The sequence below is a fragment of the Brassica napus genome, chromosome A1, assembly GCF_020379485.1.
Source record: "Brassica napus cultivar Da-Ae chromosome A1, Da-Ae, whole genome shotgun sequence".
NCBI lineage: Eukaryota > Viridiplantae > Streptophyta > Magnoliopsida > Brassicales > Brassicaceae > Brassica > Brassica napus.
The window spans coordinates 11,038,235-11,056,171 of record NC_063434.1 but is presented as its reverse complement, the minus strand read 5'-3'; the positions used below and the strand labels follow the sequence as shown (position 1 = coordinate 11,056,171).

Sequence of the window (17,937 nt, the reverse complement as noted above, 5' to 3'; positions counted from 1 at the left end):
TATATGTAGTGTGTGAAACTTTTTGTAGGACAACGAGGCTGCGAGTGTAGTGTGTACATATTATGAGACATTTCTTCAATTTCAGTATCCAATTTTAGTTAACCCTTATGGCCTTTTCAGAAAAGAAAGGCAGAGCCAAAATATGCATTTATGATGTTAGAAAAAAAAAACATAGTTAGTTTGGTTTGGTTTGTGTTCGATTCGGTTATTTATTTATTTTTTGGATTAATTTATTTAGATTTTTTTTAGTTTAATTTTTTTAAGAGAAATTATGTTTTTTGTTGTGACACAAGAGAAATTATTTTTTAAAGCATAAATTATGTAAATATAAACTATGTGAATTAAATTTAATATAAAATTCAAACAAAAACCTTTAAAAAATCATAAAACATATATAAAAATTAAAATAAATGAAAGTTAACTAAAAAAAGACTAACATTTTCTTATATCACTATTAAAAAGCTTGCAATGAATCATCTTTTATATGACGTTGTGAAAAAAATCTTTTGTAATAAATTTTGCTTTAGCTTTTAGGTTTAGATTTCACATTCGTGTTTACATATATAAGAATACAGATTTTTTTATTTTTTAAATCAAATATTTTAATGATTACATATTCGGTTAAAAGAATGTATGTTAATAAATGAAAAATGAAAAATATATGGTATAGTATTAGAATTTTAGTATATTGGTATCACTAATATTTTTAATTTAAATAATTACAAAAATACATTGGTTTTTCGGTTCCATTCGGATTGGAAAATATTCAACCGAATGGTTTGAAATAGACTTTAGTTCGGTTTGAATCGGTTTCGGTTTGATTGGTAGGTTTGATCCGGTTCGTTTTGTTTTTTTTTTGCCCACCCATATGTCTAACGACTTTTTTTTTGCGTAACGATTTTACTTTCAGACAGAAACCAAAGTATAAACATATCTATTTTTAGATAATAATAAAAGAGCCTAACGTGAAAATAAGTTTACGTTCGGCATTGAGAAAATCATGGATTCATTTCATATATCCTTTTGGAAATAATTATGTACGGCGTTACAAATTGACGTTTTTTTACATCCGGCGTTACACATTGACGACATCACTGTATTCAATCAATCTATATGACAATCAATATGTCAAACAACGCATAACAACAAGTAGAATTTAAAATGTTAGCACTTGTGATTAGGTTTAATCAACATAAATTAATGGTGATAATATTATTTTAAAAGAAATAATGTTGAGTGGAGATCACATGGAGGAGGAAGATAATAACAAAACGATTCCTCATTACCTTTCCTTCCTCAGAAAACATTCTCTCATCTTCTACTCTCTAATCGCTAATCTCTTTTCTCTATTTCTGTCTTCAGACACTGTCACCGGAGAAGCAGAGGAACTGACATGGAGTCTATTTCTCCACTGACAAATCATCCAACGGCTAGCTCCAGTTATGATCAGTCGCGGCGTAAGCGTAAGAAGAAACCAACGTCACCATCACCGTCGCATTCTTCGTCTCAATCATCGGTGCAGAAATGGAGATCCGAGAAGCAGCAGCAAATCTACTCGACCAACATCATTCGATCTCTGAGGGAACTACGTATTAGCGCCGCCACCGATGCATCTGGTAAGCTCTCTCCTCGCGGCGGAGGTATAGCCGTACGCGACGCCGCTTACAGGTCTCTGGCGGTTACGGCGAGAGGCAGAACACTGTGGAGCCGAGCTATACTATCTAAAGCCGTTAAAGTGAAGCTCAAGTTTAGGAAACAGAACCGGTTAAGAACATCGGTGGTTTCGATAACCGGGAATAGCCGGTTAAGGAAAAAGAGAGCAACGGTTTTGAGGTTGAAGGGGAAGGGGTTTGCAGCTGTACAGAGGAAAGTGAAATTGCTGAGCCGGTTAATCCCCGGTTGCCGAAAACAACCGTTACCGGTGGTTTTAGAAGAAACTACTGATTACATTGTTGCGATGGAGATGCAGATTCGTGCTTTGAATGCCATTATCTCCGCCGTTGGCTCCAGCTCGGCTGTGCCGGAGACAGGTAATCATGGGGAAGAGACACACATGCTCGATTAGCTTGCCCAGCTGTCTTTTTGTATTTTTTCTGTATTAAAAAAAATATTTGTTTATTTGATATTTCTCTCTGATATTTTTTTTCTTTCTGAAAACTATGTTTGTGTGACAAAATTGCCTATTTTAATATTATGAATTAATGATTCAACTTTGGGCTCTTGATATAACTAAATTCACCGAGTTATAAAAGAGGAAACTTGCAGAGGAAACCTTCAAACCCTGCGCCGCGGTTTCTTCTCGCTCAGGCTAGGAAGCAAGGCCGTTTCTCTTCTTCGCTCTTCGTCTACGAGATGGATGAGTGTGATGGTAGGAAGATTAGGAACATTTGCATCTTAGCACACGTAGACCACGGCAAAACAACTCTCGCTTTGCTTCCTCCCGTGGCGGCGAGCTGCTTAACGCTAGACTAGCTGGTAAGGTTAGGTACATGGACTATCTCGATGAAGAGCAGAGGCGTGCTATCACCATGAAAAGCTCCTCGATTTCTCTTGGCTACAAGGACTATTCTCTCAACTTGTTAGACTCCCCTGGACACATGGACTTCTGCAGTGAAGTCTCTACAGCTGCTCGGCTTAGTGATGGTGCTTTGGTTCTGGTTGATGCTGTCGAAGGTGTTCATATTCAGACACATGCTGTGTTGCGACAAGCTTGGATTGAGAAGCTGACTCCTTGTTTGGTGCTTAACAAGATTGATAGGCTGATTTGTGAGTTGAGGTTGAGTCCCATGGAAGCGTATACTCGTTTGATTAGGATTGTTCATGAGGTTAATGGGATTGTGAGTGCGTATAAGTCTGAGAAGTATTTGTCTGATGTTGACTCTATACTTGCAAGTCCTTCAGGTGAGATTACTGATGAGAGTCTTGAGCTGTTGGAGGATGATGAAGAGGTTACGTTTCAGCCTCAGAAGGGCAATGTGGTCTTTGTGTGTGCTTTGGATGGATGGGGTTTTGGGGTCTCTGAGTTTGCTAATTTCTATGCTTCCAGGCTTGGAGCTAATGCGGATACGTTGCAGAAATCATTATGGGGTCCTCGTTATTACATTCCTAAGACAAAGATGATTGTAGGGAAGAAGTCTTTAAGTGCGGGAAGCAAGACAAACCCAATGTTTGTGGAGTTCGTGCTTGAGCCTTTGTGGGAGGTTCTAGATCCCGGCAGTGATGGAGCTGTTCTCGAGAAAGTTATCAAATCTTTTAACTTGATTATTCCACCAAGCGAGCTTCAGAACAAGGATCCTAAAAACTTGCGTAGATCAGTGATGAGCCGTTGGCTTCCTTTATCTGATGCAGTCTTGTCTATGGCTGTGAAACATCTGCCAGACCCCATTTCAGCACAGGCATATAGAATCCCACGCTTGGTTCCAGAAAGAAAAGTTATAGGTGGTAACGACGTTGATTCAAGTGTCCTTGCAGAAGCAGAGCTTGTTAGAAGATCAATTGAGGCTTGTGACTCTAGCCCTGACTCCCCCTGTGTTGTGTTTGTATCTAAAATGTTCGCTATGCCCATGAAAATGATACCTCAGGGAGGAGACCACAGGGAGAGGATGAACGGTTTAAATGATGACGACAGTAACAGCGAGTCGGATGAGTGTTTCCTTGCATTTGCCAGGATCTTTAGCGGTGTTCTTTGCGCCGGACAAAGAGTCTTTGTGATTTCCTCTCTATATGATCCTCTCAAAGGCGAGAAGTACATCCAAGAAGCACAACTCCACTCAATCTATCTTATGATGGGACAAGGTTTAAAACCAGTAAACGAGGTGAAAGCTGGGAATGTAGTGGCCATAAGAGGGCTTGGACCATATATATCAAAATGCGCCACACTTTCATCTACTAGAAACTGCTGGCCCTTAGCCAGCATGGAGTTTCAGGTCTCTCCCACTCTTAGAGTGGCGATTGAGCCATCGGATCCTTCAGATATGAGTGCTCTGATGAAAGGTCTAAGACTTTTGAACCGAGCAGATCCTTTTGTGGAGATCACGGTGTCTGCTCGAGGAGAACATGTGCTTGCTGCTGCTGGAGAAGTTCACCTGGAAAGATGTATCAAGGATTTGAAAGACAGATTTGCAAGAGTGAACATTGAAGTCTCTTCGCCTCTCGTTTCATACAGGGAGACAGTTGAAGGTGACGGCTCTAATCTTTTGGAAAGTTTGACATCTCTAAGCTTGGACTACGTTGAGAAGAGAACTCCAAACGGCAGATGCGTTATCAGAGTACACGTCATGAAACTACCACTCTCCCTAACCAAGCTGCTTGATGAGAACACTGACTTGCTTGGTGACGTTATTGGAGGTAAAGGCAGCCACAAACTAGAATCTCAAAGCCCTAGCCTCGAGGAGAATGTTGATCCCGTTGACGTATTGAAGAACCAGTTAGTCGAAGCTGGCGTTTCATCAAGCTCTGAAACCGAGAATGATCGTGAGAAGTGCAAAGCTGAGTGGGCGAAGTTGCTCAAGAGGATATGGGCGCTTGGTCCAAGAGAGAAAGGTCCAAACATACTATTCACTCCAGATGGTAAAAGAATCTGCGAGGATGGATCCATTCTCGTAAGAGGCTCTCCTCATGTCTCTCACAGACTTGGCTTCACAGAAGATCATACTGAGACACCACCTGACTCAGCATTGTACAGTGAAGCTCTTACTCTCGAAAGCAGCATAGTCTCGGGGTTTCAGCTAGCTACAGCGTCAGGACCTCTATGCGATGAACCAATGTGGGGATTAGCTTTCACCATTGAGTCTCATCTCGCAGAAGATTTAGAAACAGAGAAACAACCTGAAAACTTTGGAATATTCACAGGACAAGTCATGACGGCTGTCAAAGACGCATGTAGAGCCGCCGTGCTTCAGACAAATCCACGGATCGTGGAAGCTATGTACTTCTGCGAGCTAAACACAGCACCGGAGTATCTTGGTCCCATGTACGCCGTTCTGAGCAGAAGACGAGCTAGAGTTCTCAAGGAAGAAATGCAAGAAGGGTCGTCTCTGTTTACGGTCCATGCCTACGTGCCCGTTTCCGAAAGTTTCGGTTTTGCAGACGAGCTGAGAAAAGGAACGTCAGGTGGTGCGAGTGCGCTGATGGTTCTGAGCCATTGGGAAATGCTTGAGGAAGATCCCTTCTTTGTTCCCAAAACTGAACAAGAGATTGAAGAGTTTGGTGATGGAGCAAGCGTGCTTCCCAACACGGCGAGGAAGCTCATCAACGCCGTGAGACGCAGGAAAGGGTTACACGTTGAGGAGAAAGTGGTTCAACACGCCACTAAACAGAGAACCTTGGCTCGGAAAGTTTGAGTTTTTTTTACTGTTTTTGTTTGTTTGAAATGGGCTTCGGTCTTGTCTTTTACAAATTTTATTAGAATATAGTAATATGCTAATAAAATGATAAACAACAAATTGGATTACAATTAATTTGATATCACAAAAGAATAGGTAAATGACATTAGATCTAACTATGTATATGAAAATGATTTATCTTTTGATAATTTATAAACAATGATGGCTAAAATCTTTAGTGTTAATGATGATGTTGAAAAGATACTAAAATATGTAGTTATGCAAAATCATGTTGAAAAGTCTCACAAGTTTTGAAATCATATGGAATAACAAACAACATTAAAAGAATGTATGCAATAAGTAAAAGATTAGAGATATAATTTTATCGATGCATAACTTTATATAATTAGTAATTTATGATACTACTTAAAATCATATGTCAACAAACTTCTAGTCACATGGATTCAACAGTAAACAACCGTTACAAAATCTCTGACTCAGAACAAAAACAGAGGTCAACGAGCAGGAGGAGAAGAGAAGAAGATGACAAGGAAATAGACAAGAAAACCTGCAATAAGTATCCCTCCGTAGACCAACGTTTGATAAGACTTTACTCCAACCGTGTATTTGTACTCTATCTTACAGCATCTCATGTTCTCCCTTTCTGTTTCCAGTACATGTTCTACATACCTGAAACCATTGTTTATTTTTTGTTTGTGTGTTGCATTTCATTTGCTCACGCACAAACAGAAAAGAAAAGTGTATTAGGACAAGTAAGAAGATACTTACTGTTGGGTAAACATGGTGGTCTGAAGAATCTCTGAGCTGTTGAGATGTGCATCGTATAATTTGTGGTCGTATAGCAAAGAAGAGAGATCCACCAGTTGCTCCTCTACAGTCTGTTTTATCATAATAACAGACCACAATAAAACAGAGCGCAAAAAACAATCGAGGTCACAGAAGTTGTTTATTAACTTACATCTAGATATTTTTCTAATCTTTCTACTAGCTCGTGTGGGAAAGGCTCAGGCAATGTGGTCGTCTTTTTGTAGAACTTCTCCACCCACAGCTCCGTTCTTGTTTTGTTCTTTTTGTCTTTCACTGGCTCTCCTAATGGAGTCTTGAGGTACTCAGATGCAAAGTTTTGTACTGCCTGTTCACATGATAACAACCACATGTATGAACTCTCTGCAGGAGAAACGTATTTTCACTTGTTGCAGTTTAGCTTACCTCGGATGTTTCACGGATTTTGTGTAGAGCAGAATCAACCCGCGCATAGATAGTATTCCTCTGCGGTTGAAGAAACCATATCTCACGTCAGATTCAGAAGAGTTGTCAACATTATATTAAGCATGATAATGATTGTTGGACTCACCAGTGCAACATCTTGAAGCATTTGACTCATCTGAGAGACGTTTGAGAACGGTCCAAACGGGTGACAACCGGCTGCCCAAAGCCAATTGGTGACTGGCCTTTCATGCGCGTGAGAGGTCTTTTCATACGGTGCACTTACACCGCCTAAAGCAGAAGCTATACCCGCAAGTATATGCCGCTGCACTTGTGATGGAATGGCGTGCTGTCTCTCTGTTTCAGACACATAACTGCAAATGCCAGAAATCAAAACCGATATGATGACCAGAGTAGTAAGTTTATCATTGTTTTCTAGCTCTATTCTTGTTACATTTTGCTCACCTTAAAGGTATTTTCTCATTTAGATGCTGAAGCACAATGACCACATCACTGGTCGCCCACACGAGACTCTCATCTTCCATCATGAGCATTGGGTCCACATCTGCTAATGAGAGTATAAACCTACATACAGAGTATATATTTATATCAAGTGCTGTTTCGGTTGCAAGTGTAAATTAATCACTTAACATATGAGCCTTGCTTGGACAGTGTACTGAATATACCAAGCAGCTGGTTTGTATAAATCAACTCACACTGGAATAACTCTTGTTCCGTAAGTTCGGTAGAGATCTCCTTTTTTCTTAACGGCCTTCTTTTTCTTCCCCTTTTGATGTTTCGAGCTGTAAGGTGACCAGAGAGGTTTGTGTTTCACGATGGAATCATTTGAACCTTCGGATTCATCTTCCCAGCTCTGAGTACAAAAATATGGAATATTTTCCATGAGAAAAAAACAAAACTTGTGAAAGAAATTTGAATATGACTTTTTTAAGATTTACCTGGCGCAGAAAGTATTTATTAGAAAGTCCAGGGTCAGATACATCGAGCAAACCAGCAGCTAGAACATCAGTAGACCTTTCCATTTCCTGCAATGGTTAATAAGAATAATGAGACGTCACTGGTTGGAGCAGTAACAGAAGATTAAAGACCTATTATTTTCCTCTGTTAATACAAGATTTCCTAGCTTAACCTAACACGGAAACCACCATCTATTGAAACTCACTTCTTTGAGGATAGCACCATCTAGGTATGTTTTGGTATGCACATGGAATCTTCCGTCCGTCTTAGTTTCCTGAAGGGAATGCCCACGCATGGCTTTTGAGACAGCAATAGCTAACTTCTCATGGCGATGTAATGGATGAGCCCCTCCAACGATGACTACTTCTTGCCCATGATGAATCATTTTCTTTACCTGTAAAGACTCTGGACAGTTAGCATGTGAAAACCTATAGTGTCAAATCCTTGTGTACTTTGGAAAATATCATGGGTGCTAACTCTCTGATAGCAGTAAATTTGGTTAACATGTCTTTTTACTAATCACATTGACTCAGGGATCAAACCACCATTCAGGGAAGAAAACAAAAGATCAGAGCGTCACATCACTCATTTAATGCAAGAAACCTTTACCTCGGATTCTATCTCTTCAATATTTATGCTGTAGTTTTGTCCTCTTTCCATGATATTATATCGATTGTGGTTTTGGAGCACAATGATAGGTACCAGCACTCTAGTCGCAAGATCAACTGTTTCAAACCTGGTCGAAATCAAAATGAATCACCTAAGCATTATTTTTATTGATAGAAGTAAGTAATCTCTCGGGTATGATATTACCTGACATCAGGAGCTATGACGTGCTCAATTGTAGTAGCTACTAATGCCGCTACCTGACCAGAAAAAATGTCATGGGTAGACTGATGACCAGCAGGGCTAACTTCTTCTGGAAGCATAATGTTTCGTATCCTTGGCAATGTTCTAGGACTGACACTTCCCTCTTCAGTTTCAATCTTCCCGTATGTACAAGGCCCCGCAGACAAATCTATGACAACATATCTATCCAGGAGAGAAAAATAAGTTAGAAATAAAACTAAATTGAGAGCTTCGTGGAAAATATAGCAGATAAGAATACAAATAGCAACTATACCAATATCATGAATATTAATTTCAGGTAAAAAGGCCGGTTGCTATTACATATATGATTTACCAAAGTGAAATGAAGTAATAGTAAGTGCCAATCTTTTTGTATTCCTCTAGAGTTTTTTCTGGCCTATCTATTCTATAATCAACAAAAAAAGGAAATCATAGTACATATCTTCTTTTTCCATAATATGATGATACCTAGATAGATGCAATGCTTTCATAATAGAGTGGTAATTCTGTTTGATCTCATCTAATGGCAGAATCATATAAGAAAGACAAAGATGAGTTTACCTGCCTGATCCAAGCCAAACTTGGGATGCTCCTCCACCATTGTATCTATATCGATAAATATAATCTGCCTCCTGTTTCTCCTTGTCTGCATCACTAAGCTCTGGTAGCTTTGCAAACATCAAGCTGTCTAGATCAATCTCTGTATTTCGAGGATCCATTCTTACCTGAATAATGATTGAAGAAATAAAGGGGCAGATAAATAACCGAACAGGATTTAATTAGTTACCGAATAAATGCACATGTGAGCAAAAATAAAGATCTTCAAGAACAAAAAGAAATATGAGTGTCAGCAATCCAATAAGGCAGCAAATATCTTTCAAACAAAAACAAGAGCAGGTAAAGCATTTGGACATTCTGAATATTATATGCAAGATTCAAGAAGTAAGAAGAGCACTGCAAGCCATACCTTGTCAAAATTAACTACGAATATGGCACTTGGTATCGGTTTATCCGCAATGCCAGCTGATCCAGATCCCACTTCCATGTCAAATATATAAGAGTAAAGGCGGTTAAAGGCGGACTCAACTTTGGTTGCCTCTACGTCATAGGCAGGTAAGTGTCTTCCAAAATCAGCCTAAATGAAAAAATAAAAAATTCAGCTCAATGTTTATATACATTAAAATGTAGACTTTACAGCACAAAAACTACATTTCATCAGCAGATTTATATATGTACATGTCTGAGTGTGTATGATAGAGATTTAAATTAGAGATGATAAGATCACAGCAACCTCTACTGCAGTCCCAGCAGACACCATGGCTTCTTTCACTGTCTTCTCCAGAGCAATTAGTTCAGGTTGCCCAACCTAAAAGCCAGAAAGAAACGATGAATATCTGAATAGTAAACTAATGGAAAGACGGTTAATCTTGCATCAGAATTCAGAAGTCTATAACACTTATTATTGAAGACATACAACTAAATGCATAGTAACAATCTGACTCAAGATGCAAAACCCCAAACAGCTCAAGACTTAATAAGATTCCACAACTTTCATAGCTTAGCTTGTTAACAATCCAAAACGACAAATACAATATTCCGGTACTGATACAGTAATACAAAATCGTGAAGAGTGGTTTAAGATGAATAAAATACTCACAGGAAACACATTATAAACCAATCGATGTTCAATATCAAGTGGCTCTCCCGTCTCTTGGCATGAGGGCCTATGGGTCGAGAAGCTAACTCTTAAGAACTCCTCCAACTTGTGAGGATCCATAGCATATCTGTATCCTCCATCCCCATTCATACCAACAAGGACTATATTCACTTCTAGAGGAACCTGAAATGGTACCTGCACACAAACAAGTAGATATGAAATTCAATTCTCGATGTGTAACTCTAAAGCAGCCAATCTAACATATGATCCTCAAAATTCACAGCCACAAGCACGAACAGAGTTATGATCACATGTGCGAAGCCACAAGAACGAGTGTATCATGATGATTCCTTCTTCTAGCTAATCCAGATTCAGATTCAGATGATGATGATGATTAGCATACTATAAGGTCGAGATTTACCTCGGCACGGGAGTGAAGCATGCGGCGGACATCCGATCGCACGCTCTCTCGTACGTCGAGGAAGGCGCTGTGATGCCAGTGAGCGTGACCCGGCTCGCGGCGGAAAGGTTGCTGAGCCGACTCAGACCGGGAAACGAGTCCGCTTAAAACAGTGAGAATCACAACGACCAGGAGAGAAGAAAACGAAGTCGATCGTAAATCCGATCTCACCTCCATAACTGAAAAAAAAAACAACCGGAGATATTTTCAGTCACACCTCCGATTTGGACTGGAGAGAGTCGATACTAGTCGCCGAGGAGAGAATTTTGAGAATGATAAAGGTAATTACTAATTTACCCTCAACATTTTGCTGAAATTACAGTAGATAAAAATATCGTCATAGCTGACGAAGACGAAGATATTAGAAGCAACATGCAACGTGTCACATCGACTGTGGTCGCTAACATCAATCAATACAGCTAATAATATCACGCCACGTGTTCTTTGTCAGTCTATTTAACAAGCTTGTCCGAAAGACTCTCCTTCCTTAGAGCATCCACAATGGGAGCTCTTAAGGGAATCCTTAGAGGGTGTGGAGCCCACTTTCTTAGAGTTTGTGCAAAAAAAAATTCTTAAAATCCTTTAATAAGGATTGATCCTTACACTGTTCACGGGTCCCATTGACTACGTGGCGGTCCGTGAATGGTCATTTTTAAAAAAAAAAAAAAAAAAATCCAAAATATCCAAAATTAATCTGAAATGCCCTTGTGCTAAGGACTCCAATGAGTCTCACCATTGCAGATGGTCTTATCTCTTGGAAAAAAATGAATCGTGTGATCTTCTTCCTCCTCGTAGCAGCCGGTTTACTCGTCGCCATCACCGGCGAGGTAGTGGAAGACAGTTTCGATAACCCGATCATCAGGCAAGTCGTCCCGGAAGAAAACGATGAACAGCTACTCAACGCGGAGCACCACTTCTCTCTCTTCAAGTCCAAGTACGACAAGACTTACGCGACTCAGGCGGAGCACGATCACCGCTTCCGTGTCTTCAAGGCTAATCTACGGAGAGCTAGGCGTCACCAGCTGCTCGATCCGTCAGCCGTCCACGGCGTGACGCAATTCTCAGATCTTACTCCGAAGGAGTTCCGCCGCAAGTACCTAGGGCTGAAACGGAAGTTACGTCTTCCCAGCGACGCTCAGAAGGCGCCGATCCTTCCGACTAGCGACCTTCCGACGGATTTTGATTGGCGTGACAAAGGAGCCGTAACTCCTGTTAAAAACCAGGTAGGTGAAAAGATCTCTGTTAGCTCAAATACGAAACCGAACAGCTCAAATATGCGAAAAGGTCTCTAAGCTTTGTCCAAACTAGACCAAGCTTAGATATATGTACAATTGAACCAATACCAAACCGGGTTTCCACCTAAAACAAATTTCAACTGCTAAAACAATAACTGCCATAAATAGACAGTTAGCTTTCCACTTTTGTGAGTTTCGATCATCATCAAGTATTGAATTATGTGGTTTTGATTTGGAAAAGGGTTCTTGCGGATCATGCTGGTCGTTTAGCGCGACAGGAGCTCTTGAAGGAGCACACTTTCTGGCGACTAAAGAGCTTGTTAGCCTCAGCGAGCAGCAGCTTGTGGATTGCGACCATGAGGTTTGTTTTCTCTCTCCCTTTCCATCATTCATTCTTGGCATAGGCGTTTGGATACTTCTTCGGGTTGGTAGAATTTCCGGGTTAAACCTCCTAGACCATATTCGGGTTTATATACATTTTCGGTTTGGTTAGCTCCGGTTTGATTAGATTTTGTAGCTCTGTCTAAAATTTATTTTGGATCCGAACTCATTTCGGATTCAGTTAATGCTACATGTTTTATAGATTGAATCAAAATGAATATGAAATTGATTATTTGAATAATTTATTTAGTTTTCAAAATATTTATTTCAAGTACTTCCGGATCTTCGGTATTATCCTGGTTCAGTTTTTATTTGGGGTTTTCGGATATTGGTTCAGTTACAAATTCTCAAACCTAATTCTTTGTTTGGTTCTTCAGATTGCTTCAAGATTATGATCCTCATTGACATAATCATATTTAATGTGTTTGGTAAAGTGGTTGTAACTAATTTTGTCATTGAAAATCTTCTTTTAACTGCAGTGTGATCCAGAAGAAGCCAACTCTTGTGACTCTGGTTGCGGTGGAGGACTAATGAACAATGCTTTTGAGTACACTCTCAAAGCTGGCGGCCTTATGAAAGAATCAGACTATCCTTATACAGGACACGACAATTCCGGCTGCAAGTTCGACAAGAGCATGATCGCTGCAAGAGTGTCTAATTTCAGCGTTGTCTCTGCCGATGAAGACCAAATTGCTGCAAATCTAGTCCACCACGGTCCTCTTGCTAGTAAGTTCTTTAACCAAAACGCTTTTCCTTTTTACAAATTCAAGAATCAGATAATTAATGCATTCTCTGTTTTGCTCGACAGTTGCTATCAATGCAATGTGGATGCAAACTTACATAGGAGGAGTCTCGTGCCCGTATATATGTTCTAAGAGCCAAGACCATGGAGTGCTCTTGGTTGGGTTTGGTTCGTCGGGTTATGCACCAATCCGTCTCAAGGAGAAGCCTTACTGGATCATAAAGAACTCATGGGGATCGACGTGGGGGGAGGATGGTTACTACAAAATCTGCAGGGGACGTCATAACATTTGTGGTATGGACACAATGGTATCCACCGTTGCTGCTGTTCATACCTCAACTCAGTAGAATTATTAGGACGCTACTGAGTTTTACCTGTCCTTGTATATATATAAATATATATATGTATCTGAATAACCTCTATGGACTGTTATTGTTAGCATTGTTGTCTCTTTGTTTCAGTTTTTATGTAAAATAGCCTTGGGGTATGATATTTGTAGCATCGAATGCTGAAGAAAAGATGATATGATTAAGTTTTATATTATGTTTGAAGTTCGTGAGCCATACAGAAGACAAATACATACATTCTTCTTGGTTAAATCTTTGTCAATACAAGGACTTATGTTCCAAAAATAACAACGATCAAACTGCTTAGTTACATAGTAAAGGTCCGGCTTTGTCTTATCTTCTACAAACACTTTTTCGTACCACTGTACCAGTTATCAGTATCACTAGCACTTCTCGGTGGTGTTTATATATGTCTAACGAATACCTTCCATTTTTTTTGTCAAATTTAAAAAAAAAAAATATCTTATGATAGCACTAAAAAGTTTCTGTCACAAATATAGACTCTAAAAATCAAAATGACCAAAATGTTTCATTAAAGAGGTAAATATACATTTATATCCCTAAAGTTAACTAATTCAAACCTTAGGGTTTAGAATTAAGAGGTGAGGATTTGGGTTTGAGGTTTAAAATTTTATAAAATAGAAATAAATATTAAAAATTTGAAAATAAAAATTTTAAAAATAGTTTCAAAAAGTATTTTCGAATTACAAAAAGAAAATTTGAAAAAAAAATAAAAAAAATTATAAAAAAAAATTATAAAAAAGTTCGAATTTGAAAACATATAATCTAAAATTATAAAAAAAAAATTATAAAGTAATACGACGTTGATCATGGTAACATTTAGATTGAATCATGCATTTCAATTATGAAATAAGGTGATATGATATCTATATACTTATCATGCATTTCAAAGCCTTACTTAGAGGAGAGGAGTGAAGAGAATGAAGATGACAGTGGATTGGCTCTAAAAGGGGAACAGTAGGTACAGCTAGTCCATGAACAGTGAATGTAAAAATTGGATAGTCACTGGGTCTACTTAAAAAGATCTACTAAAGGAAGCTCACTGTGAATTCTTAATTTGAAGTATCTTAGAGCATCATTACCGGACAGAAGTTCTTAAAATCTTTTTTCTTTTCTTTTTTAGTTTTCTGATTTTTTTTTTTTAAAGTCAACTAATCGCGGGCCACCACGTGTCGTGGGGCCCGCAAACAGTGCAGAGGACGCAGCAAGGACGTTCCCTATTTAACGACTTCTCTCCCTTGTCCCTTCTTGGTTTTGCCAAATTGTGGTCCCCCTCCCCTAAGGACACCAACAAGGACCTGCAATAATGTTGGTCTTAGAGACTCAAAGAGTTTACGGTACAAATTTAAAATTTCACATGATTTCGTAGTACAGTTTCTAGTTTCTACTGACCTTATGATGTATGGCTCTGTTTGATCATCACTTTGTTATCATGTTGAACAAACCCGCTCCTTTTTCATAGATAAACGATAAAATTTGTACCAAGCAGATATATACTTTTAAGATTAATTTACAAGAGGATGCATAAACTGAGTTTCAAGCACATGTACAGTACTCACATTCTTAATATTTGATGACACATCCGGAAAATAGCTTTTTTGTGAAATTCAGAATGTGTTGGTTGCTTTTGATTTAAATATTGATTATGTGAAAGAAAATGGATATGATAATGGATCCAATATAAAAGAAAAATATAGATGAATACAAAAAAATTGATGTTTATCCACGTGCATTTTATATGCGGTGTGGTTGTCATATCTTTAATCTTGCAATTTGTATTATAGCAAGCACTTTTGTAAAAGTCACTTCCAAAAAAGTAATTGCACATCTGATGTTAATCCAACTACCTCTTGTCGTATATGGTGATTTAGTACAAACTTTTATTTGCTGTTAGTGTTAACACATTAAACAATCAGAAGTGAAGAGATACATGTTTCGACAAAATCAGATGTTAAACAATTTGCAGAAACTATGGAGATTGGAGAAGCATTCCCGACGAAATCAGCATGGAAATCTTATAAGTTCGAACTAGCAGTTCGAAGAGATGCTTTACCACAACATTTTTCTTTTTTGAATTCAAGAAGTTCCGGACCTAATCCCATAATTTCCTTGGGCCAGGGACAAGAACCGGTTGTTTAATCCTCTCCCCGCAGCTGCTGAGATTTGAACTTGGCACCTCTACCCTTTGGGAGACTGTTGAAGATTTAAACTTTAAAGGATGGAAGAGTTTATCCAAAATTCAAAGATTATATATCAACAGGCTAGCTTTTCCAAGTTAAAGTTGATAAAAATCTTATATGCGTCAATCATATTACAAAAAAAGTTGAATAGATTAGAAATTATATCTACAGAAGGAAAATTAGTTAGGAATGTAGATTATAAAAATTTGGTGAAAAAAGTTTATTTAAAAGAAGGAAAAGAAATTATGTTAGTTTTTGAGATTATCGTGTGTTTTTGTATGATGTTTCAAATATACATTACATTCTTTTATAAAAATTTGCTGAAGACCCCAATTTATAGCTGCTTCAAGCCTCTGTAGATCTTCGCGCAGCACTGTATCTACCGAAGATGAGCTCAGAACTCCAATAATAAGTTTTAAAGGCAAAACCCCTACTTTTAGGGTTTAGAATCTGTTTTTTTTATATAAAAAAAATTAGAACGGAAATTAACATAACTCGTAATTGGTCGAATCATGTTAATAGAATAATTTTGACAATGTTATTTTAATAAGTTTGCGTAGTTTTACTAACAAAACTTATTGTTTCTTTAGCTATTTTCCCCGACTTAATAACCAAAATTTATTTTCCATGCATATTAGTGGATTATGATATATGATATTTTTTCAAAGGAATCATTAACATCGCATAGCTTCATATTTTTGTTAAGTATCATTTATTTCATTCATAATATAATCTCATTCTTTTTGGCGTGGTACACAAGTAAGTAGCCCTAAAAAGCTAGATTCAAAATCCACCACCACCGCCTCCTCCGGCACCACCACCAAACCCTCCACCAGCACCACCACCGCCAGCATGGCCTCCTCCTGCACCACCGCCAAAACCTCCACCAGCTCCTCCACCGTGGCCTCCACCAGCACCACCGCCGAATCCTCCTCCAGCACCACCACCGTGACCTCCGCCAGCTCCACCGCCAAATCCTCCTCCAGAACCACCACCGTGACCTCCACCAGCTCCACCGCCAAATCCTCCTCCAGCACCACCACCGTGACCTCCACCAGCTCCACCGCCAAATCCTCCTCCAGCACCACCACCATGTCCTCCACCAGCACCACCACCACCACCGAACCCTCCACCAGCACCACCACCATGTCCTCCTCCAGCACCAGCACCACCACCATGTCCTCCTCCAGCACCACCACCAAATCCTCCTCCAGCACCACCACCATGGCCTCCTCCAACACCACCACCAAATCCTCCTCCAGCACCACCACCATGGCCTCCTCCGACACCACCACCTTTGCCTCCACCAGCACCACCACCAAATCCTCCTCCAACACCACCACCGTGGCCTCCACCTAAACCACCACCTTTCCCTCCACCAGCACCACCACCGAACCCTCCTCCAACACCACCACCTTTGCCTCCACCAGCACCACCACCGAACCCTCCTCCAACACCACCACCGTGGCCTCCTCCAACACCACCACCGTGGCCTCCTCCAACACCACCACCACCACCTTTACCTCCACCAGCACCACCACCGAATCCTCCTCCAACACCACCACCGTGGCCTCCACCTGCACCACCACCAAAGCCTCCACCAGCTCCTCCTCCAAGACCACCACCACCGCCTTTTCCACCACCACCACCTCCTCCAAAACCACCACCTCCTAAAGTCTCCTTCTCAAGTCTCCTACATTCTGCTACTCCAATAATGAGCAACACAAGCATCAAACCCAATAACCCTAATCGCGTAGAAACTTTCCCCATTTCTTTTCGTTCTGCTTTTATTTTACAAAGTGTTGTTCTTTGTTTAGTGCGATTGGTTTACTCACCGTACTATACTTACTATTTATAGGAGCAAAGAAATAATGAGCATTAATGAGAATTAGTTGAGGCCTTCATCATACACTAACTTGAATTTTTCATACAATTTCGCTATCTTTGATGCTACGATTTTCGTCAGTGTAATCAATGAGCGCTGAGCAAGTGTTCCTTTTTCAAATTGTAGCCTTGTCGTGCTTTTCAACCCTATCAATTTGTTTAACTAATCTTTACAAAAAAAAGTTCATGTGTCGAGAGTATTTTTTTGATCACCGACTAAGTCAGCCTAATGAAAGATATACCTTGATCTTATCTCGCTCTCCTATGCAGAATTTTAAATATGTTCCCCAACATGTTTTAAATTAAGATCTAAGCTTGTTTATATGTTAACGCAATCGAATGTTGCAACAAAAAATTACCAAGCTTATATACGCACTTATCTAATTCCATGTTGACACATGCAATACTAAACAAATGTTTACAATCCAAAAAAGTGGAATGGTTTTTAAACATTGATGAAAACTAAGATTGTAAGAATAACATCTCAAAATAAGTCACGATCTATAGTTTGGTTGCTCATTTCTATTGTTCTTATCCATATTTATATATGATTTTCTACGATGTATGCGTAATGAGTTGTAGGGATAAAAAAATATTAGAAGATTGTACAGGATATTGAGCAGTAGAAAACGAATAAAAAGAGCTTTCCACT

General features: G+C 39.3%; 4 protein-coding genes and 1 pseudogene across 4 annotated transcripts; 3 read left to right on the top strand and 2 right to left on the bottom strand.

Annotated features, from left to right (window-relative positions):
• The first annotated feature begins 1,009 nt into the window (after window positions 1-1,009).
• Window positions 1,010-2,210, top strand: LOC106446608 (transcription factor bHLH147). Its single transcript, XM_013888383.3, has one exon. The coding sequence runs from the start codon at window positions 1,394-1,396 to the stop codon at window positions 2,063-2,065; it is 672 nt and encodes a 223-aa protein (XP_013743837.1). The 5' UTR covers window positions 1,010-1,393; the 3' UTR covers window positions 2,066-2,210.
• On the top strand, window positions 2,189-5,444 carry LOC106446561 (annotated as a pseudogene).
• Window positions 5,445-5,701: 257 nt separating this feature from the next.
• On the bottom strand, window positions 5,702-10,799 carry BNAA01G17580D. The gene is made up of 16 exons (XM_013888343.3): window positions 10,457-10,799; window positions 10,036-10,230; window positions 9,670-9,744; window positions 9,346-9,513; window positions 8,940-9,103; window positions 8,343-8,561; window positions 8,139-8,265; window positions 7,735-7,923; window positions 7,511-7,597; window positions 7,268-7,425; window positions 7,017-7,136; window positions 6,700-6,925; window positions 6,555-6,614; window positions 6,304-6,477; window positions 6,114-6,223; window positions 5,702-6,014 (listed from the first exon to the last, which is right to left on the bottom strand). The coding sequence occupies exons 1-16, from the start codon at window positions 10,670-10,672 to the stop codon at window positions 5,840-5,842; spliced, it is 2,463 nt and encodes an 820-aa protein (XP_013743797.2). The 5' UTR covers window positions 10,673-10,799; the 3' UTR covers window positions 5,702-5,839.
• A 403-nt stretch (window positions 10,800-11,202) lies between these two features.
• On the top strand, window positions 11,203-13,404 carry LOC106446592 (probable cysteine protease RD19C). The gene is made up of 4 exons (XM_013888368.3): window positions 11,203-11,718; window positions 11,972-12,091; window positions 12,591-12,837; window positions 12,920-13,404. Exons 1-4 carry the CDS (start codon window positions 11,218-11,220, stop codon window positions 13,198-13,200), a joined length of 1,149 nt encoding a protein of 382 aa, XP_013743822.2. The 5' UTR covers window positions 11,203-11,217; the 3' UTR covers window positions 13,201-13,404.
• A 2,631-nt stretch (window positions 13,405-16,035) lies between these two features.
• On the bottom strand, window positions 16,036-17,359 carry LOC106360828 (glycine-rich cell wall structural protein-like). Its single transcript, XM_013800502.2, has one exon. It carries the CDS (start codon window positions 17,169-17,171, stop codon window positions 16,185-16,187), a length of 987 nt encoding a protein of 328 aa, XP_013655956.2. The 5' UTR covers window positions 17,172-17,359; the 3' UTR covers window positions 16,036-16,184.
• Between the last annotated feature and the right edge of the window lie 578 nt (window positions 17,360-17,937).